Below are 26,436 nucleotides of genomic sequence, written 5' to 3'. Positions count from 1 at the left end.
AGGAATCAGGTACAAAAGCTTATACAGTGGGACAAAAAAGTATTTAGTCAGCCACCAATTGTGCAAGTTCTCCCACTTAAAAAGATGAGAGAGGCCTGTAATTTTCATCATAGGTACACTTCAACTATGACAGACAAAATGAGAAAAAAAATCCAGAAAATCACATTGTAGGATTTTTAATGATTTTATTTGCAAATTATGCTGGAAAATAAGTATTTGGTCAATAACAAAAGTTTATCTCAATACTTTGTTATATATCCTTTGTTGGCAATGACAGAGGTCAAACGTTTTCTGTAAGTCTTCACAAGGTTTTCACACACTGTTGCTGGTATTTTGGCCCATTCCTCCATGCAGATCTCCTCTAGAGAGAGCAGTGATGTTTTGGGGCTGTTGCTGGGAAACACGGACTTTCAACTCCCTCTAAAGATTTTCTATGGGGTTGAGATCTGGAGACTGGCTAGGCCACTCCAGGACCTTGAAATGCTTCTTACGAAGCCACTCCTTCATTGCCCGGGCGGTGTGTTTGGGATCATTGTCATGCTGAAAGACCCAGCCACGTTTCATCTTCAATGCCCTTGCTGATGGAAGGAGGTTTTCACTCAAAATCTCACGATACATGGCCCCATTCATTCTTTCCTTTACACGGATCAGTCGTCCTGGTCCCTTTGCAGAAAAACAGCCCCAAAGCATGATGTTTACACCCCCATGCTTCACAGTAGGTATGGTGTTCTTTGGATGCAACTCAGCATTCTTTGTCCTCCAAACACGACGAGTTGAGTTTTTACCAAAAAGTTCTATTTTGGTTTCATCTGACCATATGACATTCTCCCAATCTTCTTCTGGATCATCCAAATGCTCTCTAGCAAACTTCAGACGGGCCTGGACATGTACTGGCTTAAGCAGGGGGACACGTCTGGCACTGCAGGATTTGAGTCCCTGGCGGCGTAGTGTGTTACTGATGGTAGGCTTTGTTACTTTGGTCCCAGTTCTCTGCAGGTCATTCACTAGGTACCCCCGTGTGGTTCTGGGATTTTTGCTCACCGTTCTTGTGATCATTTTGACCCCACGGGGTGAGATCTTGCGTGGAGCCCCAGATCGAGGGAGATTATCAGTGGTCTTGTATGTCTTCCATTTCCTAATAATTGCTCCCACAGTTGATTTCTTCAGACCAAGCTGCTTACCTATTGCAGATTCAGTCTCCCCAGCCTGGTGCAGGTCTACAATTTTGTTTCTGGTGTCCTTTGACAGCTCTTTGGTCTTGGCCATAGTGGAGTTTGGAGTGTGACTGTTTGAGGTTGTGGACAGGTGTCTTTTATACTGATAACAAGTTCAAACAGGTGCCATTAATACAGGTAACGAGTGGAGGACAGAGGAGCCTCTTAAAGAAGGAGTTACAGGTCTGTGAGAGCCAGAAATCTTGCTTGTTTGTAGGTGACCAAATACTTATTTTCCACCATAATTTGCAAATAAATTCATAAAAAATCCTACAATGTGATTTTCTGGATTGTTTTATCTCATTTTGTCTGTCATAGTTGAAGTGTACCTATGATGAAAATTACAGGCCTCTCATCTTTTTAAGTGGCAGAACTTGCACAATTGGTGGCTGACTAAATACTTTTTTGCCCCACTGTATATCCACAGTAAAACGAGTCCTATATTGACTTAACCTGAAAGGCTGCTCATCAAGGAAGAAGCCACTGCTCCAAAACCGCCATAAAAAAGCCAGACTACGGTTTGCAACTGCACATGGGGACAAAGATCATACTTTTTGGAGAAATGTCTTCTGGTCTGATGAAACAAAAATAGAACTGTTTGGCCATAATGACCATCGTTATGTTTGGAGGAAAAAGGGGGGAGGCTTGCAAGCCGAAGAACACCATCCCAACCATGAAGCATGGGGGTGGCAGCATCATGTTGTGGGGGGGCTTTGCTGCAGGAGGGCTGGTGCACTTCACAAAATAAATGGCATCATGAGGCTGGAAATTGATGTGGATATATTGACGCAACATTTCAAGACATCAGTCAGGAAGTTAAAGATTGGTCGTAAATGGGTCTTCCAAATGGACAATGACCCCAAGCATACTTCCAAAGTTGTGGCAAAATGGCTTAAGGACAACAAAGTCAAAATATTGGAGTGGCCATCACAAAGCCCTGACCTCAATCCTATAGACAATTTGTGGGCAGAACTGGAAAAGCATGTGCGAGCAAGGAGGCCTACAAACCTGACTCAGTTACACCAGCTCTGTCAGGAGGAATGGGCCAAAATTCACCCAACTTATTGTGGGAAACTTGTGGAAGGCTACCCGAAACGTTTGACCCAAGTTAAACAATTTAAAGGTAATGCTACCAAATACTAATTGAGTGTATATAAGCTTCTGGCACACTGGGAATTTGATGAAATAAAAGCTGAAATAAATAATTCTCTCTACTATTCTTCTGACATTTCACATTCTTAAAATAAAGTGGTGATCCTAACTGACCTAAGACACTGAATTTTTACTAGGATTAAATGTCAGGAATTGTGAAAAACGGAGTTTAAATGTATTTGGCTAAGGTGTATGTAAATTTCCGACTTCAACTGTCTGTAGTGTATCATATAGTATGGAGTTGCAACTAAGTTTCACTCCTGCTATGTTCCCCTGACGTGAACCCAGCAACCTTGAATCTAATGGACTGTATATACAAATGAAATCCATTATTATAACTGTTAAGGCTCATAATCATAAATCAAAGAGATTATTACACATATCAATTAACCATCACATTCAGGAGGATAAGGACAGAACATACGGTATGTCCAAATATACACTCAGTGTACAAAACATTAGGAACACATTTCTTATATTGAGTTGCACCCTCTTTTGCCCTCAGAACAGCCTCAAGACTTTGGGGCATGGACTCTACAAGGTGTCAAAAGCTTTCCACAGGGATGCTGGGCCATGTTGACTCCAATGCTTCCCACAGTTGTGTCAAGTTGGCTGGATGTCCTTTGGGTGGTGGACCATTCTTGATACACACGGGAAATTGTTGAGCGTGAAAAACCCAGCAGTGTTGCAGTTCTTGACACACTCAAACCAGTTCGCCTGGCACCTACTACCATATCCCATTCAAAGGCACTTACATATTTTGTCTTGCCCATTCAACCTCTGAATGGCGCACATCATACACAATCCATGTCTCAACTGTCTCAAGGCATACAAACTGACTCCTCACCTTCATCTACACTGATTGAAGTGGATTTAACAAGTGACATCAATAAGGGTTCATAGCTTTTACCTGGATTCACCTGGTCAGTCTATGTCATGGAAAGAGCAGGTGTTCCTAAAGTTTGTACACTCAGTGTTCATCACAATAACATTTCCCAAACTACCCTCTTAGTGTATACTTAACTTTAGTAACCCCATTACCTGTGTGAATGCACAGACAGAGGGTAACCCTGCTCAAGGTCCCTTCTAGTGTAAAAGGTTTTTTCAACAACATCAAATATTGTCCCACTTCCAATCCCCACATTAAACCATCAGAGTTATGAACCATCAATACAACAACAGCATTACCTGTTCTATTCCCCCATAATGGTCAGACCACTCTTAGTCTTACACTGAAGTGGATACCCACCAGGTTACTGGACACCCCTGCAGCCCGATACATTCAACTTCTGGGGCCTGCAAGAGCCCTTATCGGATGGATAAGCCCCTGGATCCGGCCCAGCCCCAGGCAGCCGTCCTCAGAGAGAGGCAACCAGGGTCTATTTTCTCTCTCAGCTGAATCCCACACCACCATGCAAGAAGGTTATAGAGCTCAACCCTCCAAGCCTATCCTATGAGGCATTAAGGCTACCTCTCCTCCCCATAATCCTCCACTCCATCCTCCCTCTTATATTTTCTGTGAGGGGTTTGACATCTAGAGTGACACCCACACACCGGCAAGACAAAACAACACTCAGTCCAGTTCCTCTAGATTCTATCGACCTTTTATGGTTCACTGGTCTCCGGTGTCACCTTCCTTTGCTGGGTTCCCCCCCACTTCCCTGCGACCACAAAACGCCCTCTGTTGCAGGTATAACTCAGTGAGGCGAAAGCTCTATGTTAATCATGCTGTACTACCTCAGTGTGTTTCTTAGTTGTGTTTTAATGTTTCATGTACTGTTGTAAAGGTTTGCAATATTTGAATGTTGTTAACGACAAACATAGCATATACTGCCTAATGTCAATATGGGGAACAATTCAACGTACGTTGTATCTTTGAACGCATCTTTGCTATGACTTGGATAGGCTGCGTCCTGAAACGGCTTTAAAGGTGAACTGACTAGCTAAAGTTACAGCAGCATCACTTAAACTCAGTACAGACTCTGAACACAACCACTTTAAAGCAGTTTAAGGTCTGTCTGTTGTCTCTGATGTGCTGCGTCATTCAAAGGCCTCCCTCACAGACACTAGGTGCCAGAAAGACAAAGACGCTCGGTTGCTCACAGCAACAGTCTTTCACATCACTTACATGAAAAAGGATCAAGTGAACATGCTCTCTAAAATATCAGTCACATGTCAAACTGACACAGGACCATAGAACGATCTCCTGCATGTTGTATTGTCCAGGTTTTTGTAAGGACCCAATTCTTAACTGAATTTAGAAAAGGATGTGGCTACTATAAAATTTTGCTAGGGTTACATCCTGTCTATGAGCTTGTGCACAGTTCATCGGGTGGTGACATCAGTGCTGCTCCCTGCTGCTCCTGAGAAGGATTGCAGACAAGTGAGATATTACCAGAGTGATTTTTTCCACTCACGTTAGTAAGACGGTGTTTGTTGTGCTTACGTTTCACAAGACTAAACACAGTGAATCCAAATGAAACAAGGATGAAGAACTAAAATCATAATCACGCACATAATACATCTGATTTTCTATTTGTATTAGGCCTGTTTAAAAAAATGTTTTAAACCTTTATCTAGGCAAGTCAGTTAAGAACAAATTCTTTTTAACAATGACAGCCTACCAAAAGGCAAAAGACCTCCTGCGGGGACAGTGGCCTGGGATTAAAAATAAAAAAATAAAAACAACATAAATATAGGACAAAACACACATCACAAGAAGAGAGACAACACTACACAAAGAGAGACCTAAGACAACAACATAGCAAGGCAGCAACACATGACAACAAGGCATGGTAGCAACACAACATAACAACAACAACAACTGTTTGATTGCCTTTTAGAGACCAGGCCAAACACAAACTTCAGAAAAGTCTATCACTCACTGAGGACTTTAAAATATAAATAGGCTAACCAGTTGCTCTCTGTGTGACTTCACCGTCATTAAACACAGACACTGAGGTAGGTACAATTAGGCCTAGTGCTTGGGAGGAGAGGAGGGCATTAGTCAGAAAACCGGCACCTTATTTTCTCTCAGGCTGGAGGCATGCTTCAACCACCCAACACGGTTGCTATTGACACTCAACAACACAGACAGTGGTAAGATGGAGTAGAGTAGTGGGCTCTCCACCATCACCTAGTCAGCTAAGTGTATTAGTTAGGCCTATAGAGAAAGATGTGGGATCCTTGTTAACCAATACTATGTACAGTACATTAGGGGAACTGTAGCCTGTATATTCTGTCAATTATATACAGGGTTTGTGGGTTAGCAAGTTCTGAGTAATCTCTCTCTCTCTCTCTCTCTCTCTCTCGCTCTCTCTCTCTCTCTCTCTCTCTCTCTCTCTCTCTCTCTCTTTCTCTCTCTCTCTTTCTCGCTCTCTTTCTCTCATTAAGAGCAGTTTGCATGCATACCACCAGCTTCCAACTGTGAATAAAACAGTTGAAGAAACACAGAGCAATGGAAAGAGTTTGGCTGGTTACCATGCTTGCACTTTCACTGAATGGCCTCCATCTTTTAACAGAGGTATATGTCTTCAAGATTTACTTTTCTCTTTTTTTGGATCCATCATTTAACCCCAGTTTCCTGAGACCTCACTTTGTCCTCTGTTTTCCAGGTTTTCTGTCCAGGCCTGTTGTAACTGCAGCTGTATAGAGCATGGCTACTGAAGGGCATGGCAAGCAGTCAGCTAAAGGAGCAAGTCTTTCCTTACGAAGCTGCACATTCACAGGTAAGTAGTCTGTTTCCAAAGAGGGATTAGCTATAAATGACTTGAATTAAAAAGAGGGATTTGTACTTCCCACATATACGCACATGTATCATTTGTTCCTGATATCAGCCATGACCAAATGAAGAGCCATGAGCCAAAATCATCATGATTTTCCATAAAAACAACTCCATCCTCCATAGGCCACAATGTTCTTTTTAAATGTGATGAAAAATACATATGGCTTTTCCCACTGGGCACAAACTGGCTGATTCAACGTTGTTTCATGTTTGAAAAGTGAATAAAATGTCAATCAAAACTAGACGTTGAACTGACGTCTAAGTCTCCCAATATGGTATCATTGCTAATACAAAGAAAGACCATGACGCATAAGTCAATACATTACGGTGAAGAAGGCGCAACCGCACCTCTTCAACCTCAGGCGGCTGAAGAAATCCGGCAAGGCCCCTAAGACCCTTACAAACTTCTACAGATGTACCGTTGAGAGCATTCTGTCGGGCTGCGTCACCACATGGTACGGAAACTGTACCACCCTCAACAACATGGCTCTCCAGAGGGTGGTGCGGTCAGCCCAAAGCATCGCAGGGGACATGCTGCCTGCCCTCCAGGACATCTACAGCACCACGTGTCAAGGCCAAGAAGATCATGAAGGACCTCAGGCACCCGAGCCAGGGCCTGTTCACCCTGCTACCATCTAGAAGGCGGAGACTGTACAGGTGCATCAAAGCTGGGACCGAAAAACTGAGAAACAACTTCTATCTTCATGCGATCAGACTGTTGAACAGCCATCAGTAGCGGGCTACCTGCCCGGTACTCAGCCCTGCACCTTGAGACTAATGCCCCATATATATATAAAGACTCATTGAATGCTGGTCACCTCATATTCTGTTTCTGTTGTTTACTCACTGTGTATGTATGTACTGTATTCTTGACATATCTCATCCTCATCCTAATGTACATACCATTTTCCTTCCAAATCATATCCTATCTATACACACCACATATTTATATTCTGGATTCTGAGACATGCTCACTCTAACATATCTACTTTTGTTAATTGGACTCGTTCTGTCATATCTTGATTTCTTGTTTTGATTTCTGTATTTGTATTGTATTGGGGAGACACATTGTTGCCGCTAGTAACATAAGCATTTCACTGCACCTGCTATAATACCTTCAAATCTGTGTACCCAACCAATAAACTTTGATTTGATTTGAAAAGATATGCATCAACAGTATCGACACCTAAGTCAATACGTTGCATTCAATGCAAAGAGATAAGCGTCAAGAGTGTTGACGCATAAATCAATACATTGCATTCATTGCAAAAACTTGGCAATAAAGCTGCAATGAGTAAATTGATTTCCTACTCTCCTTTGGCTGTGATGACATTACAATGTCATATTTGAAAATGTCATAAAAGCTCCCTTTGGAAAAAAAGGTGATAAAATCTGGAACGTTCCCCTGTATTTTTTATCAGCCTTTACCTAACCATGAAGTTCCTTGATATCAGGAATTTATTTTCTGACAAAGACGTGGCCAACAGCAGCTTACAATAAATGCATTTCCTTAGCATGGTCTTTTTTATAGACGGCACAGTTGAGGAATTAAGTCTATTGCTTTTCACAATGTACACTACAGTACAGGGTAATTAATGTAGAAGGGATGGGTTGGGATTGAGCTAGAAAACAGGTGCTTGCCTCTAAATAAGTGTTAGGCTAAAAATAACAGGCCTCTCATTTTGTGTTACAGAGCATCCAGGTAAAACGAGAAGACAACAGCCACCCTACCAAAAGCTCTCATCAGAGCAATGAGGAGGTGTTCCCTGTTAATACTGAGTGGGTGTACAAGCGGGCATAGGTGCGCCAGCTCAAACACCACTGACTGAAGCCTTCACTTTCAAATCATTGACATGACTGGTCAGTTGTACAACTACTGCACATCCGTTATGATACAATAAACAACCCAGATCTGAATAAAGGTAGAAGGAGAGAGATAATACTGAAATTTACATTTCAGTCAATTCAGTAATAACACTGGACAGATAGATTTGGAATGTTCTCAATTGGCAGCAATTGTGATAGAAGTGACCTCAGTCCAGGTGCTTAGCGTGCCCAGGACCAGAAACAGTGTTCTAGAACGTGCCATGAGAGTGATACGGTTGGAGCAAGATACATCAGTATACTAGAAATGACAACAGCAGGCAGGCGGAAAGACCAGGCACTGATCTCTAACTCTCTAACTCTCTATCCCTAAAACCTTGGACTTGAATCTGTATTAACTAATGGGTCAGTAGGTTTCAGTTAGCAGGTTGTTAAAAACTTGTAAGGTCATGCCTCACACTTGATAGTCCACAGCCATGTTGGGAAGGAAGTGAACTATTTTTTAATACTGTAGTGTTGAGGCCAACTAGTGAACCACTGAATATGGCAAATATGGCAAAAGATGTGAATTTTGACTATTGACACTGAAACCCAATTTAATCCATTATACCACACTATCTTCATTGTTCAATCACAAGACTCATCATTACACAACAGTATACCTCCTCAACAGATCAGCTGTCAGGAATTGTTTTCTATCAAAAACTGCACAGTAAACAGAGACATTTCATTAGGGGTCAGCATTTGGCACTGAAATCTCCCTTATTTACATTAAAGCCTTTTTCCGAGAGATTTCAATAGATTGAAATCTGATACGATGCAGTTAGTTTTGATAATGCCAAGCAAGCAATCACGTCAGCAAAAATCTGATTTCACTCACAGGTTCATCCACTGAAATGTTGTGTAACTTAAAAAGAACAAGGAAAGACTATCAAGGTGTTCTGGAAATCTACCAGGGGTTAGACATCAGAGTCAGGAGGAAGCTAAGACGAAAGAGAAAGATATCAAATGGGTGGGAAGCCCCTTCTGAGGTTAGCATTTGGAACCAAACTTATTAATGGTACCGAGTCATTTCAATTAGCCTCTACCATCTGACTAAATCAAATCAAAGGTTGCGTACACAGTTTAGCTGATGTTATAGCGGGTGCAGCGAAATGCTCATGTTACTAGCTCCTAACATGGTCTGCAGTTTAGTCCTGCTAGTCGAGGGTGGAAAGCCCCTTAGTTCTATATAAACTATGGGGGGCTGATGGTGGCCCTCTACCACTACAATGCTAAAATGACGACCCAATGAAGTTAGCATCAGGGAGTTAATGGGAGTAGAAGCTAGCTATTCTGTTATACTAACCAGCTATTGGCTTTCGTCAGTGATCACCTATTCACCTACTTACCATACAAGCGGTTAGCATTAGCATCAGATTAACATCTGAAACAGTCAATCTCCAACCCTCAAAACAGTTGAATCTGACCTATAAGAAACAGAGCAGACAAAGACCCATTTTAATCCTGCCAGTGGGGTATCTTGCATGTGAAAATGTCTTAATGAATGTTTTCATCAGGTTAGTAGAAGAGTTATTTGACAAGCATGCAAGAAGAGTTTCGGTTGGAATTACGAAACAAAAATTCTCCTTTCTCTTCAACACTGGCTTTAAAAGTTTCCTCAGAGTGAGAGTGTAAGTCTGTGATTCAACTCGTGAGGAGTGAAATGATAAGGGTGATAATGTAGCAGCTGTTTTTCCATAGAGGTGATACTAAAGTTATCCTTGAATTTTTTTGTAAAATGTTATTTAATCTTTTATAGACAATACAAAACATACACATACAAACAACAACATCAAACAAATATAAATTAAATCACACCTGCCCAGACCCACTAGCACATCCACCCCAATCTATATATAACCTAGTGGTTAGAGCAGTGGGCCAGTAACCGAAAGGTTGCTGACTCAAATCCCTGAGCTGACAAGGTAAAAATCTGTCACTCTGCCCCTGAGCAAGGCAGTTAACCCACTGTTCCCCCGGGCGGCAAAGACATGGATGTCGATTATAAGGCAGCCCCCCGCACCTCTCTGATTCAGAGGGTTTGGGTTAAATGCGGAAGACACATTTCAGTTGTACAACTGACTAGGTATACCCCTTTCCCTTATCTCCAGCTGCCACATGGCCTGAAACGGCACCATTTTGTTTCTCTCCGTAGCCCACGTACTTTCAATATTTCAATAATAAATAATTCGATTTTCCCATTGTGTTAATGATGGCGGATTGATTTCCAAGTTTATAGTATACGTTGTTTCAAGATGAGTGATGAGAAGAGCATCATCCAACCCATTGGGTATCTCATTACACTTCCATATGTCATGTCTTGAAATATGCAGACAGACGGATTAAAAGTAAGTTTACATTGTAATACCAACTTTCTAGCTCCGCCCACAACTTCCGGACACTATAGCATTCCCAGAGAGCATGGATTATTGAGTCATTAATAGTTTTACACTTAAGACATAACTCTGACGTTGTGCTGTAGCATTTGTGCATTTTGTCTCTTGTATAATAAACATTAGTTTATACTGGATTAAGCGTACATTGTTGTTAAATGTAATTTTGTTAGTTATGCTAAGCTCCAACTCTCCCTCCATCTTGTGCCAACATCAGTTCTCCCGAAGTCTTGGTTCCAGTAGTTAATATTTTTTTCTAAGAGATTGTCAGTTGGATAGGCTCTCTGCAAGGTTTTGTCTATCTTCCTTATCAAATTAACATCAGTTTCTGACTCAAATAAGATTCCCTCAAGGTTGCTCTGATGTCCAAAACAATTTCTAATCCAAATTTTGTGATATGTAACTTTTATGTTGCATGTATTTAATACTATCTACATTGGCCAGTCCAAAATTACTTTTTAATTGTGACATGGAAATAAATGTATTTCCCGTTACCATGTCATTTACAATTGCTATGCCTTTAGTTTTCCATGTGGACCAATTTATCAGTGAATTCCGAAAAAGCTATTCAAGGAATGTTCCATAGGGTTGTGTTTTTAGGAAGTCGCATTGGTTTTTATAGAAAACGTTTCATTTCCTCCCATGTTGTTACAGTGTTCGTAACTACGAAGTTGTTCATGTTCTTAGCTTTATCCTTTGAAAATAGACACAAAAATATTCTGGGGATGAGCATCCGCATCTTCAATATGTTCCTATTGTTCTTCTTTAGTGCATTTAAAGATGAACTATGCAGAAATCGCTCCACCATTTCCTGGTTGCTATAATTCTAATAGTTTGCCTAATTTCAGTTTATGTGACTAAACAAGCAAGTATAGTGTAGAGAATCACTGTACCATCTAAACCGCTTTCCATAACCAAAAATATTGAATTTTCATATGTTTGAAGCTGGTGTACAAAACCGAAAGGTAAAAGAGCAAAAACTAACGGGAAGCAGAGAAATAGCGCACATAAAACAGATATACCCCTTCATAGTCTTGCTTCCAATGAGAATGGCAGCTCTATAACACACATTTCTATGTGAATTTGGTCAGGTCGCTCAAAAAGTGACATATTGCAGCTTTAACTATATGTCGCAAGTAAAATCCTTGGGTAGTGAGTTGATACAATAGTGAGTTGATACAACTATCTATTGGCTTTTCGTCAGTGATCACCTATTCGCCTAATTACCATACAAACGTTAACATTAGCATCAGATTAGCATAGCATCTGAAACGGGCAATCCCCAATCCTCAAGAGAGTTAAATCTGACCTATAAGAAAAGTCCAGACCCATTATAATCCTGCCAGTGGGGTATCTTGCATGTGAAAATGTCTTAATGAATGTTTTCATCAGGTTAGTAGAAGAGTTATTTGACAAGCAGGTAAGAAGGGTTTGGGTTGGAACTACGAAACAAAAATCTCCTTTCTCTTCAACAATGGCTTTTCCTCAGAGTGAGAGTGTAAGTCTGTGATGCAACTTGTGAAAAGTGAAATGATAATGGTGATAATGTAGCAACTTTTTTCCCCATAGAGATGATACTAAAGTTATCCATGCTGGTCCAGGTTTATCTTTTGGTCAAAGTCTCAAAACGTAACATGCTAAATCCTAATCATCACTAATGAAGTCACTGAAAGTTGAGTGGCTGGGTCAAAGTCCTAGACTATCACAGAGGTGCCCAAACACTGCTAGAAAACTTAATAAAAAAGTTACAAAGCTTTAAACATGTTACTATATTCTTAAAAATTGTAACATCAAGGCACACTATTTGTCTCTACTGCCTAATGTAAAACAAAGAAAAACTGAAGGTCTCTCAACAATCTCCTCCTCTCCGGCTGGCATTCAGCTCTGACAAGGATGTAAAGATTTTAAGGACAGATTTGATGAAGCTTTAATTTTTTTGACAACATGTTCAACATCCTGTGTCGGTGATCATTCCATAACCTTCATAAATAGCATTGTAGAACCCATTCCTCTACTGCCATTGACTCTCAGTTCACACCATAAAAACATCACAACATACCTACTTTATATCTGGCTACATCATACCCTTACCACTAGATAACTTCTAGGCAGGTAGTCTACGAGTAGCCTGCTATGCCAAGAAAAAAGTGCAGAGTTATCACATTGTTAAAAATCCAAGAACATTTCCTGCCTAACCACATATCTGTGTTTTGTTCCCCAGAAGAACACACCAACCACAGCTCACTTGACAAACACAATTAAAATCTCATGGGCAAACAAAAGAACTAAAACAACAAAACGATCTACACACCTAAGTGATATGTTTGGTTACTTTGAGAGGGGGGCGGGGTGAGTGTATGCTATGAGTATGTGTGAGGGGCTGAATGTTTAGGGGAAAGATGTGGGGGATTGATTCCGATCAGAGGAGACTTAATACATAACACTGTTTGGAAACACAAACAAAGTTGTCAGAGCCTCTCTCAACCTTATTTTAAAGGAGTGCAATGATGTTCCTCTGCAAGCCCCTATGTCTCTCTGTGTGTCTCACAGGCTCTGCCCCCTAGGAGCGGAGGGAGTGGTGAAAGTATAAAACCCCTTGGGTTCCCTCCAGCCAGACTGTAGACCTACTGGAAACTTTAGAGACACCTGAGTGTCGCCCCACTGGCTAAACTATCCCATCACAATGTTGTCACGGTAAGTGAATACTAGCACAAGGATGGCTAGCTTTGGGTATTTATTTTGAACTTACATGTGTGTACGGGTACTTATACAATTACTCAATCTATTTGGACATATATCTGTATTCTTGGGGGAAGTTTTATTTGTCACTCTACATGTAGAATGAGACTTGAGAAGTTTACATATGTTGGGGGTATTTCAATGATGGCAAGAGGGGATAGTTGAATCAATTGTTTTTGTGTGGATCGCAGTATGTTGGAAATGTAGTTCTTTTTCTTATTTAAGATTTCCTTGTTCATTTCTAAACTTCCAATAACAATAGCATCAAAACCCAATAATGATTGTGGTACGAGATAAAATGATGGGACTCTAGACGGTCTTTAAAAAGCTTTTGAGAAGTCCGAATTTGAGAAAGTCAAAATGTTTAATAAACACCCTGTGTTTGACTTATATTATATTTGCATTATATTACAAAGATAAAGTACATAATCTAACAACTTTTCATTGAAAACTTTCAATGAACTTTTAATTGATTTTAGTGATCATTAATTATCCATAAGATATGTTGAACATAAGAATGGCCATAAGATACCTTTCCCTGCTGCAAGGTATATATATTCACATTTATTATAATGCTATGAGCAGGGCAAACACATTTCCTGCAACCTTCCATTCTCAAATAGTCCTTCTAAAATGTTCCACTGTCACTAAAAACCCTAAGATGGCTTCTAGGAGAACACAGACTATCTGTCTGACTAAATGATTGTTTAAAAAGTGAAGTGACCAGTTCTATCTCTGTGTTCTTATTCTAACAGACTGTTGATTGTTCCTTTGATCTTTGCTTTGGCTGGTCTTGCTATCTCAGCCCCAGTTACTGGTAAGAAAACATTCAAGTAAACATTCTTCTAAATCATATAAATTTAGATTCTTCCATCAGTAACTACAGTTTAATAATAATGACAATTTTATAGTTATGTGCACAAGATGTTGTCTAGACGATGGTTTATATTTAAGTTTAATTTCATTCATCACTGTGACAAAACAATGGGTTACGCAGTTCATGCTTCACCTTTCCAGTTATCAAGTTTAAACTACTCTAAGCTACACTGCAAACATAAAGTGAGCAAATATTTAAACCGAAATGACCATTACATAATGTTTAAGTGAGGAGGCACTTCCAATGTATACTGCGACCTCCATCCATCTCATTGAATCACAATGGGAGTCCTCTGCTTCTCCACAATGGCAGTGAAATCAGAACCCTGGTCTCTCTGTGGAGACACAAAAGAGGTCTGTTGTCCTTTGCCTGATGTGGGGTAGAGAGAGGAGTAGGGAGGGCCTCATATATGACCCATTCAAATGGAGCTAGTTCCCCAAACCACTAATCATGCTCCCCTAATGCTATCTAATGCATATTTATTTGACAGATGGAACCGAGGCAGACAATGATGGTAATGTGTAATTTGTGTTTTATCATGACATTCATAATTACCACAACAGTTAGAAAAGTACATGCTAATCTGCTTTGTTAATTAGAAGTGGTTTTCTATTCAGTCCGAACTAGTGTTTATGCTGGTGTAATGACCCCATTCCTTGTGCTGTGTGTTTCAGAGAGAGCTGCCCCCTTGCTAGTGCACCTTAAAGGTAAGCACACTGAAAACCCCTCCAGTCAAAGCCTACACATATAGGTTATATATGGATCACTTATGATATGTGCTTTGTCCTTTTATTTCATTTCCATTTGAAAACAATGGACTGAAACATCAACAGTGCTAAAAATCAAACCATTTGACTGTTGCATAATTGGATACATTAAGATACTGAGTTTTCCAGTTTGGTATTGGCTTAGCTGGGTGATCATTGGCAAGGGGTGCTATGATACTTTTTTTGTCTCAGGTGACAAAGATGGCGGAGGCCTCACAGGCAGCCTGGATGGAGTCTCCACAGGTTTGTACTGACGCCAATGTATTTCCTACCTAATACCTTCTTAACCACACAAGGTATGTACCATTTTATATAGACGGAAACTAATAAGAAATCCTCTGTTGTTCACAGGGACCACAGATGGGACTGATTCCAGTAAAGAGCTAGCAGGAGGTACGAGGGTCTGGGTCTGGGGATCTTTCCATCAAGGAAGAAGTTAATGTCATCTTGAGTGAATGATGTAGAATCAACTGAGCTAGACTTTTAAGGAAACCAACTCTGTAGATTAGAGAACAAGAATGAATATACCGATTCCCTAAGAAAGTAAAACATTTCCCCTCACAGTACCAGTGAAGAAAGTTCAACATGAGAGAAGGAACATTGAGCTGTTGATCATGATTTGTTTTTAGGTGCAGTGGATACCTCACCTGATACAACAGACACCCCTGGTCAGTGTGTGTGTGTGTGTGTGTGTGTGTGTGTGTGTGTGTGTGTGTGTGTGTGTGTGTATGTGTGTGTGTGTGTGTGTGTGTGTGTGTGTGTGTGTGTGTGTGTGTGTGTGTGTGTGTGTGTGTGTGTGTTTGTGTGTGTTTCTGAGTGTGTGTGTGTGTGTGTGTGTGTGTGTGTGTGTGTGTGTGTGTGTGTGTGTGTGTGTGTGTGTGTGTGTGTGTGTGTGTGTGTGTGTGTGTGTGTGTGGGTGTGTGTGTGTGTGTGGGTGGGTGGGTGTCTGTTGACAACACATGTTGAGCCGCTCAGACTATAATGTAAGAAACACACACCTAATCATTCATTAGCCACAATTATCAAAATAATAGCAAATAATTAGTGAGAAGACAAAATGGTCCTGCTATAAGACTATAAAAAACACTTAACTATCCCCTATAGAGGATCTGCAATGGTGGATATTCACATACAGTATAACAACAGCCCCCCCTGCAACGTAGCTAAACAAATGCTTTCTAGACCAGACAGTAAATGTCCAGACAGTAAACCAAAGGGGTCTCAAATCCAAGCCAAAGGTATGTCAAGGCTCGCCAAAAACCACGTTTCCCAATTCCCCAAACCTCCTCATGCCATAACACATTGTTTACTTCCTGTCATTCTATAACACCCACTATAAACTACATCAGATGTCTTAGAGGAATACACTATCTGAAAGGCAGTAAGGCCAATCAAAACCAGTTACCAAGGAAACATGTAATGGTAATATTAATCTTACCCAGACAGATTTTAGTACTGAAGAATCCATGGCTAAAACTTCTCATGCCAAACGTCTAATTCCAACTCACCTGATGTTTGTTCTTCATTTATCAGATGCCAGTAGCAGTGATATATTCCCAGACACATACAGTGAGAAACCAATTCATTTGAATTCAATGAAAAACACTCTATACTAGGGATTTCACAGAGAGCATCATACTCACCCTTCCTTGTCCTACAGACAGAGATACCAGCGTGGAAACTACAGGCAATCCTGATGACTCTGATGCCCCAGGTGAGACCTAGGAGCAAAATACACAAAGGTCAATGATAAAGGTTAAGGGCAAAGGTCGAAATCATTCTATAACAATGCAGGATGTACAGATGCAGTCTTCTATCGTGTGTCACAGCACTGCGTGCCACACATTCGCCTGGGTCAAAATCTGTGAGAGAAAGTCAGACACCCTAAAATGATTTCCATGGTGATGATGAGAATACATGGCATTTGTTATTTCCCCAGGCCGCACTGGCCTGTGCTGTGCTGTCATGTGCATTTAAACAATAATTACTGCATCTGTCTGTCTACTTTCAAGTGCGAATTGGACAAACCTGGGGGAAAACATACTGCAGCCATACATCTATTGTCAAGCATAAATCAAATAAATCATTTTAGTGGCAGTTAACATCAGCAGCAAATAGATGGCCAAACTACTGTATGGTTATGTAATCATGCTCAATAACAAGGTAAGAAATGATACAGTATTTTCATACCTTCCAATAACATTAATGTCATTATGTTAAGATGCAGCTGAAGCAGCAGGCAGCCAAGACACAACGGATGCAGCTGAAGCAGCAGGCAGCCAAGACACAACGGATGCAGCTGAAGCAGCAGGCAGCCAAGACACAACGGATGCAGCTGAAGCAGCAGGCAGCCAAGACACAACGGATGCAGCTGAAGCAGCAGGCAGCCAAGACACAACGGATGCAGCTGAAGCAGCAGGCAGCCAAGACACAACGGATGCAGCTGAAGCAGCAGGCAGCCAAGACACAACGGATGCAGCTGGTGAGGGAAACAATATGTTTTGAGAGATGTTCTTGCTACCCAATGTCAAAGTTGTCTCATTCTTTTGGACACAACAGATACTTTAGTCAAAACAAAGATACAAAATGAAAGGCACGTTCTTCTAGACTGGAGTTATCATACCTAGTAATATAATAAAGTACAAAATGATAGTTCATCTGATACATAGTAATATAATAAAGTACAAAATGATAGTTCATCTGATACATAGTAATATAATAAAGTACAAAATGATAGTTCATCTGATACATAGTAATATAATAAAGTACAAAATGATAGTTCATCTGATACATAGTAATATAATAAAGTACAAAATGATAGTTCATCTGATACATAGTAATATAATAAAGTACAAAATGATAGTTCATCTGATACATAGTAATATAATAAAGTACAAAATGATAGTTCATCTGATACATAGTAATATAATAAAGTACAAAATGATAGTTCATCTGATACATAGTAATATAATAAAGTACAAAATGATAGTTCATCTGATACATAGTAATATAATAAAGTACAAAATGATAGTTCATCTGATACATAGTAATATAATAAAGTACAAAATGATAGTTCATCTGATACATAGTAATATAATAAAGTACAAAATGATAGTTCATCTGATACATAGTAATATAATAAAGTACAAAATGATAGTTCATCTGATACATAGTAATATAATAAAGTACAAAATGATAGTTCATCTGATACATAGTAATATAATAAAGTACAAAATGATAGTTCATCTGATACATAGTAATATAATAAAGTACAAAATGATAGTTCATCTGATACATAGTAATATAATAAAGTACAAAATGATAGTTCATCTGATACATAGTAATATAATAAAGTACAAAATGATAGTTCATCTGATACATAGTAATATAATGATACAGAAATACTGTTACATTACTAGCACCTTGAGTGGAGTTGCCATCAAACGGATGCATCCTGTTTTCAGGGACACAGCTATCTTCAACCTAGCTTCCTTTCCCGCAGAAACGTGGATGTGGGAACTCCACTCAGGCATTTCTTTTACTCCTTCTACGTTAGGTTACATTATTAGCTGAGTCCACATGGCTACGTTAATGGAGGGACGTAGGGTAGAACTGATGATGACTGTCAGTACATGATCAAATATGAGCTGTTTTTTCAGATGCCTCTGAGGCTGTGGCAGAGACCGTAGACACTTTTGATATACCAGGTGAGGGCACATCTTGCAGCACAGAAAGCAATGGCAGTCTTCACAACCACTGAGCCTAAATCTTTAAGTCCTTCATCACTGTGAATGATAATTTTGACTTGACATACGTCAATCAATAGATAGACAGATCAACAATAAGTATTGGAATTGGGATACACCCAGTTATTGGAATCGGGATACTGACCCAGGACTGTTTAGTACAGGTCAAAAATAGTGCACTGTATAGGGAATATGGTGCCATTTGGGACGTACCCTAAAACAATTAATTAATTCTAGACTAGGGCCACAATAACACTCACCCATTACAAAACGGCCATAAATTGTTTGAATTTTGACTCATTTAGTCTGTCTTCACCACAGATACAGATGGTGCAGATGACAGGGAGAAGGTGTCAACAGAGGTGTCAACAGAGGATTTGGGTAAGACCCATTCTCTCTGACTTACTTGCACAATAACCAAACTCTAATTTCACAGATCATCAGAACATACTAACATTATCATTGTAACAAGCATTATCATTATAATAAACATCATCAGTGTAACAAACATTGCTGTAAACATCAACAGGTCTATGTTGTTAATTAATAAATATAATACATGTCACGATCGTCTTGAGGACAATGAGTGGACCAAGGCGCAGCGTGTGAAAAATACATCTTCTTTTATTGGAAGACGAAAGAAAACAAAACAACAAACGTGAAGCTATAAAAGACTAAGTGCTAACATGCAACATAGACAACTACCCACAAAAGCCTACTGCCTATGGCTGCCTTAAATATGGCTCCCAATCAGAGACAATGAATGACAGCTGTCTCTGATTGAGAACCATTCAGGTAACCATAGACATACCTAGACACCTACACTCAAACACAAACCCATCTACTCTACCTAAACCCCCTATACCATACAACCACCCAAGACGAGACAAAAACACACAAACATCCCTCCTGTCACACCCTGACCTAACTAAAATAATTACAGAAAACAAAGATAACAAAGGCCAGGGCGTGACAATACAATTGTGTTGCTAATTAAATTATGATTTCAGACTCAGCAGGTGTGGATAAGTCTCCAGAAAGTGACTCCACAGAGTCTCCAGGAAGTGACTCCACAGAGTCTCCAGGAAGTGACTCCACAGGTAAAATGTGTTTAAAGCAGACATTGTGATAGTCCTGACACACACAATACACTGATCCCCCATTCAAAGCATTGATAAGTAGACAATACATTACCCTGTCTAATGAAAATATGATTAGGTACTCATAATAAAACACACAACCAACTTTTTGTTTCTTTTCAAGATGAAGTGCTGACAGACGTGCAAGCTGACTCTGCTGGTAAGAACAACATCAAGGTTTTTATTGTAATGTTGTACTGGACAGGTTCATTGGCAATTCAAAGACATCAAATAATAGGTTACGGCAGTTTGATGACATAAATAATGTGTTATTGTAGATGTGACCAGTGATGACATGGATGAGGCCACAGAGACGAACAAAGATGATGACAAGAGTGACGACAAGAGTGATGCAGGTGTGTTTAGTTGGCATTTCTGAACTGGACATTGATTGTCTGGGAAACTGTAATTTTGAGCTGTTCTACCCTTCAGTTGGTCATAAACCTGTTTTTGACTTCCTTCTCATCTGCATCCTCTTGATGCAGATGAGAAGGATGCCGCAGATGAAGAAAAAACGTTAGATAACGACTCTGCAGGGGAGTCTGCTAATTGAAGGTTACGTGTCTCTCACCCAAGGGTCATGATAGGGTAGGTCTTACCACTGACCTCCCAAAAAGCTCAGTACTAGGATCTCTCTTCTTCTCACTTGGTTCTACATATTCTACTTCATATACCCTAACACAGTGGTTCCCAAACGTTTTATAGTCCCGTACCCCTTCAAACATTCAACATCCAGCTGCGTACCCCGTCTAGCACCAGGGTCATCGCACTCTCAAATGTTGTTTTTTTGCTATCATTGTAAGCCTGCCACACCCACACTATACGATGCATTTATTAAACATAAGAATGAGTGTGAGTTTTTGTCACAACCCGGCTCGTGGGATGTGACAAAGAGTTTTTACAGGACCAGGGCACAAATAATAATATAATAATAATCAATAATTATTATCTTAATTTAACCATCTTACATATAAAACCTTATTTGTTAATCGAAAATTGTGAATAACTCACTACAGGTTAATGAGAAGGGTATGCTTGAAAGGATGCACATAAGTCTGTGCCTGTATTTCGTTTTCATGCTAGTTATGGCCGAGAATCCACTCTCACATAGGTACGTGGTTGCAAAGGGCATCAGTGTCTTAACAGCACGATTTGCCACGGCAGGATACTCTGAGTGCAGCCCAATCCAGAAATCTGGAAGTGGCTTGTGATTAAATGACATTTTCACAGAATCGCTTGTTGCAATTTCGATGAGGATCTCTTGTTCAGATATCGGTAAGTGGACTGGAGGCTGAGGATGAAAGGGATAACGAATCCAGTTGTTTGTGTCATCCATTTCGGGAAAGTACCTGTGTAATTGTGCACCCAACTCACTCAGGTGTTTCGCTATATCACATTTGACATTGTCCGTAAGCTTGAGTTCATTTGCACACAAAAAATCATACAATGATGGAAAGACCTGTGTGTTGTCCTTGTTAATGCAGACAGAGAAGAGCTCCAACTTCTTAATCATAGCCTTAATTTTGTCCCGCACATTGAATATAGTTGCAGAGAGTCCCTGTAATCCTAGATTCAGTCTTGTGAGAAACTCTTCATCATGCAAGTGGTCAGACAAGTGAAAATGACGGTCAGTAAAGAAAACTTTAAGCTCGTCTCTCAATTTAAAAAAACTTGTCAATAATTTGCCCCTTGATAACCAGCGCATTTCTGTATGTTGTAAAAGCGTTACATGGTCACTGCCCATATAATTGCATTGTGCAGAAAATACACAAGAGTTCAGGGGCCTTGCTTTCACAAAGTTAACCATTTTAACCAAACGTTTTTTCCAAAACCTTTTCCAAAACGTTTTTCAAGCTGTCAGGCATTCCCTTGGCAGCAAGAGCCTCTCGGTGGATGCTGCAGTGTACCCAAGTGGTGTCGGGAGCAACTGCTTGCACGCACGTTACCACTCCACTATGTCTCCCTGTCATGGCTTTTGCGCCATCAGTACAGATAACAACATGAGCAGCAGCTATGTTTGGCTACATACGGACCAGTAGTGGAATTCCAGCGAGAGAGTAATGGTTAATGTGATTGGATGTTCATTATTTTACTAGGCTAACAGTATTTGACTTTGTGTTGTTATTTCGCTGAACACTAGATGGTTTCATTTTATTTTTGGCAGTGAAACGAGGCAACTCAGGCAAGAAAATGTATTACCAAATGTATAGCCCCGTTGGAAAATATAAATGGACTGTTTGAAAATGTGAAAAGAAAAAAAAGTTTAAAAAAATAAATATATATGTATTTATATTTAAAAAAATGTGAATCACATTTTTATTTGGCGTACCCCCGACGGCATTGTGCGTACCCCTGGGGGTTTGGGAATACCTGCCCTAACAGAACCCTATTCATTACCAGGATGTCTAAACACTTTGTCACTTGTCTGCAGATGCTGCCACAGACAAAGATGACAGTGATGAGGATAAGGACACTGAACTAGATGGTAAGGCCCATGCAGAAGACACACAGACAGAGGAAGCGGCAGACAGCGACAGCAAACAAGGCGCTGCAGACTCTGACACGGACGATGACAGGCCAGAAAAAGACGTCAAGAACGACTCAGATGACAGCAAGGACACCACCGAAGAAGACGACAAACCAGACAAAGATGATAAGAAAAACAGAGACAGCGCAGACAACAGCAATGATGACAGCGATGAGGTGATCCAGGTCCCCAGGGAGGAACCAGAGCAGCAGGAAATGAACCTGGAGGAGGGAGGAGTGATTGGCAGCCAGGAGGAGACTGTAGCAGCAGACAAGGAGGAGGGGAGTGATGTGGGGGACCAGAAGCCCGGCCCTGAAGACAGCATCGAGGAGGGAAGCCCTGTAGGGAGGCAAGATTTTGAGCCTCCACAGGATTCGGAGGAGGAGGAGGCGAAGCTGGAAGCAAAGGAGGAGGAGGAGCTGGAGAAGGAGGAGGAGTTGGAGGAGGCGGAGGCAAAGAAAGAGGAGGAGGAGAGGAAACTAAAAACAATAGAGTCCGACAGTCATGAGGACAGTCATGAGGACAGTCATGAGGACAGTAAGGATGAAAGTGAGGCTGAACCAGACTCCAACAGTAAAAAGGACATTGGGACCAGCGATGCCCCTGAACCACAAGAGGATGACAGTGAAGAGGACACTGAAGCCCAGCCAGAGGACACTGATGATAGCATGATGAAAGAGCCCAAAGGTGAGGTTACCACTACAAAACCATAGAACAGTAGCTAATAATTAGGCCAGGTCATGTGGTCAGGAAAAACAGATAGTAATGAAAAGTACATATGCGATTCCATGTAAAAGATGGTGTAGTATTGTTAGTGACAATGGTATTATATTGTGGTAACTGAAACACTTCTTTCTGATATAGATTCTGACGATGCTGCGTCTGACAAAGATGATAAGGACAAGAATGATATGGACAAAGAAGATATGGACAAGGATGATTTGGACAAAGATGATATGGACAAGGATGCCTCTGGTAAGTCTCTCTATCTTGTGTGTCACTTGATCACCTTGCCTGTTTTTCAGCTGATCCATGCAGTAGTGAATGAAAGAGATGTCAAGTAATTTATGTCAAACGGTCCATAATTTTCTTCTCATAGACTCAGAGGATGACCAATCTGAATCGGATGCAGAGCCAGGAGCAGATTCACACACAGGTTTATTTCCTCTGATCCTGAATAATATCACCGGGGCTTTCAAATGGCTTGTTCTTTAGCTGTTGTAACATTCAAATTCATTATTGTGGCTCAACACAATATATATTAATCTGTTCTTTAGATGAGGATGAGACCAATGAGGATTAACATTTTGAAAAAAATGCATGTGAAATAAAAAACATTGGCCATACAAATGTATGTATTCTAAATAATGTATGTATTCCAAATACATTCACAAATGTATATCATGCATTAAAATACATTACAAAATGCATAAAAAATACATTATTTGGCCATTTATTTTATTTCACACATATATCCTAAAATGCATCAAAAAATATATTTAAAATCATTTGTTTTTCTCATATGTATGTAATAATAATTGAAATAGTAAAAACAAGGCTGATTTGTGTTTTTTTTCTCAGATGTCGATGAGATAGATGGGGAAGAAACAATGACTCCAGATTCAGAAGGTAAGGCCCAAAACTAACTTACTTCTTGGGGTAGTTACCAATGAAAGGACCAAGTATTCCAAGGCTTCCTCGCCAGGGGAAGAAACTGACTGGTGTTCACCAGTCAACTCAGTCAACGAGCCACAAAGTAAACACATCTTTTGTCCTTGTGACTTTTCTGATCAGATGTCTGTTTGTTTGAACAGAGATAATGAAGTCTGGTGAGATGGACTCGGTTGTCGAGGAAACTGAAGGTAAGAGAGGAGACAGGACTGCCCTGCCTGATGCCTCCCACAGCTCACATCAATAGACACTATGCAGACACAAACATAAACCCGCCCGTACGCACACACAAACAAACACGGGAATCCAGGGCACTTTGCTGTAGCTAGACCAGTTAACTAGTTAACCCCCCCACACACACACACACACACACACACACACACACACACACACACACACACACACACACACACACACACACACACACACACACACACACACACACACACACACACACACACACATTTATCCAAAGTACATGATGAGGTGGGAATGACAAGTATGAGGAAGTGACAGAGCAACACACAGATGACAGAAAGTTATTGGAATAAATGTGTTTCTTTTTCACACTCAGCCGTTCCAGCTGACATTCCGGACCAACAGGATGACATGACACAGGGCACCTCACAGGGTAATGTCAGCAGAACACTGCAACACACCAAACCATGTCAGCACTTTAATATAATTATATATGCAGTTTAGCAGATGCTTTTATCCAAAGGGACTTAGTCATGTGTGCATCCATTTTATGTGTGTACATGTGACATTTCCATTACAGACTTATTTAACCCGTCTCTCACTCTGACGTACATCTATTGTACGGTATGATGCAGTCAGATGCTGCTGTATTCACTTCTATGTACTGTATATCTCATTTGATTTACAGCTGCTGATGCTGCTGCCAGCGCCCCGGCAGCCCAGTCTTAGCCCTGTGGGTTGAGCCCACAGCACGCTGTGGATGGAATCAGACATTTTGGTACCTAAAGCCCATTGATTTGTATTTACTAATGAGAGGAGAGGTATACTGTACATTGAAAATATATATATAATCATTTCACATTCCATCTCCTTTCATTGCAGACCCATCATGGTGAATCTCACAGAAAACTGACAACAAGCAATATCAACAAAAACTTTAGTCAAATGTTGCTCTTAAGTTCCTTAACCCTCTTTTGCCACTCAAAATGGTGAAGGTGTGTGCAGTGTCTATGAGGATAAAATTAAATTATTCTACTTTTTTTGGTGTACATTACATTTTTACCCACTTTTTGACTGTATTGTTTTTTGGGTAGTTGGATATTGAATCATGAAGAATGTCAACTTTGTTTTTGTTAAAGGCAGTTTATGTAGTTACACTCCTGTCGTATCAACTAGCATATTCATAAAATGGTCACTATGTTCTCTTACAATGCCCTTGAGAAAACCAGAAGTCTGTTTCTTAATTCAGTCATTGTAGGTTAGCTCTGTTTCTGCAGGGTTCCTACTGTTTCCTCCTGCTTTCATATGATGCATTGCTGTCTCAGTCCTTGACAGACAGCTCAATTGGCACGTTGTCCTTCTAACTGATCACAGCTGCTACATTTGAAAAATAACAGACTGACTCACAGCTCAACATTCGTTTTTTAAATTATGAAAAACATTAGGTCCTTTATACAAAATGAAGTGTACATACGTGTTATGACGCAACAATGTCTTTGATAAGGTATACAAAACAAATCTAGAGAAAGTACTAACAAAGTGTGATCTACATTGGTCGGAAAGATTGTAAAATAACAATTGTATAGACATAATGAGAATGTCATTTGAATATGTACACAAGGGGGGAATCTAATAAAGACTGAGTTGTCAGCAAGTTTTTGGGGATAAAAAGCTGTATGTGTGTGTTATTGTGAATCAGTTGATGAAACGAGTAGCTGGTAAGAAGCCTACTCACAGACTCCCAGGACATTCAAATCATATTGTATTTGTCACATGCTTCGTAAAGAACAGGTGAAATGATTACTTTACAATAATATCAACTATAAATAATATGATAACATATCAAATGTACAAAATACAATATAATAATAATCAATAGAGTTAGGAGAATTTGACACACATGTCAAGTTCAATAGCCATGTTTAGAAGTTGCAAAGTCCTACATCTGGGGTCTGTGATAACATAGCACACTTGTAACCAACACAGTAATAAAAAGGACCATGCCAATGACAATGATGACATGAAGAAGAAGCGTGAAGAAGCAATCACTGTTTAGCTACAGGTAAGGCACGGCCAACGGACACACATTTCTCCTAAACTGTATCTTGAGACATTCGATGGACTGTTTATTATGCCTTCGAGTAGTGTTCAACACTCCTATTCCTGACAAAGCTTTCATTCTGGATGGATAGCTCCACGCCCTAGTTTCCTTTCAACCAAGTCAGTGCCACTGTGGCGTTTGTCTTCGAAGAAAGCAGCATGCCATTGGCATTGCTTATTTACGCATTTCTTAACCTTAACCTAAGAAATCTTTCTCCGAGCAAGAGCAGGCAATCCAGCGCACAAAAAATCAATACGTTCTG

At 40.2% G+C, this 26,436-nt stretch overlaps 1 protein-coding gene and 1 long non-coding RNA gene across 8 annotated transcripts; both read left to right on the top strand.

Annotated features, from left to right (window-relative positions):
- Nucleotides 1–5,776: 5,776 nt before the first annotated feature.
- LOC129830545 (uncharacterized) lies at nucleotides 5,777–8,176 on the top strand. Its single transcript, XR_008755548.1, has 3 exons — nucleotides 5,777–5,889; nucleotides 5,981–6,094; nucleotides 7,844–8,176. It is a non-coding gene; the product is annotated as an uncharacterized LOC129830545 (long non-coding RNA).
- Nucleotides 8,177–12,993: 4,817 nt separating this feature from the next.
- Nucleotides 12,994–25,744, top strand: LOC129830994 (otolith matrix protein OMM-64-like). 7 transcript variants are annotated; one of them, XM_055893937.1, is made up of 23 exons: nucleotides 12,994–13,103; nucleotides 13,904–13,965; nucleotides 14,516–14,539; nucleotides 14,700–14,732; nucleotides 14,985–15,035; nucleotides 15,144–15,185; nucleotides 15,422–15,460; nucleotides 16,326–16,361; nucleotides 16,453–16,506; nucleotides 17,020–17,274; nucleotides 18,452–18,499; nucleotides 18,860–18,919; nucleotides 19,549–19,638; nucleotides 19,802–19,837; nucleotides 19,956–20,033; nucleotides 22,109–22,891; nucleotides 23,069–23,179; nucleotides 23,304–23,360; nucleotides 23,786–23,833; nucleotides 24,019–24,066; nucleotides 24,450–24,506; nucleotides 24,762–24,851; nucleotides 24,956–25,744. In XM_055893937.1, exons 1-22 carry the CDS (start codon nucleotides 13,093–13,095, stop codon nucleotides 24,800–24,802), a joined length of 2,064 nt encoding a protein of 687 aa, XP_055749912.1. In that variant the 5' UTR covers nucleotides 12,994–13,092; the 3' UTR covers nucleotides 24,803–24,851; nucleotides 24,956–25,744. The 7 variants fall into 7 exon arrangements, with proteins under 7 accessions (XP_055749912.1, XP_055749913.1, XP_055749911.1 ...); XM_055893938.1 differs by having other exon boundaries at nucleotides 17,014–17,239; nucleotides 18,453–18,499; XM_055893936.1 differs by having other exon boundaries at nucleotides 17,014–17,274.
- Nucleotides 25,745–26,436: the final 692 nt, after the last annotated feature.

This window comes from Salvelinus fontinalis, chromosome 32 (assembly GCF_029448725.1).
Source record: "Salvelinus fontinalis isolate EN_2023a chromosome 32, ASM2944872v1, whole genome shotgun sequence".
NCBI classification, from domain to species: Eukaryota; Metazoa; Chordata; class Actinopteri; order Salmoniformes; family Salmonidae; genus Salvelinus; species Salvelinus fontinalis.
This window is presented reverse-complemented; position numbering and strand designations above follow the sequence as displayed.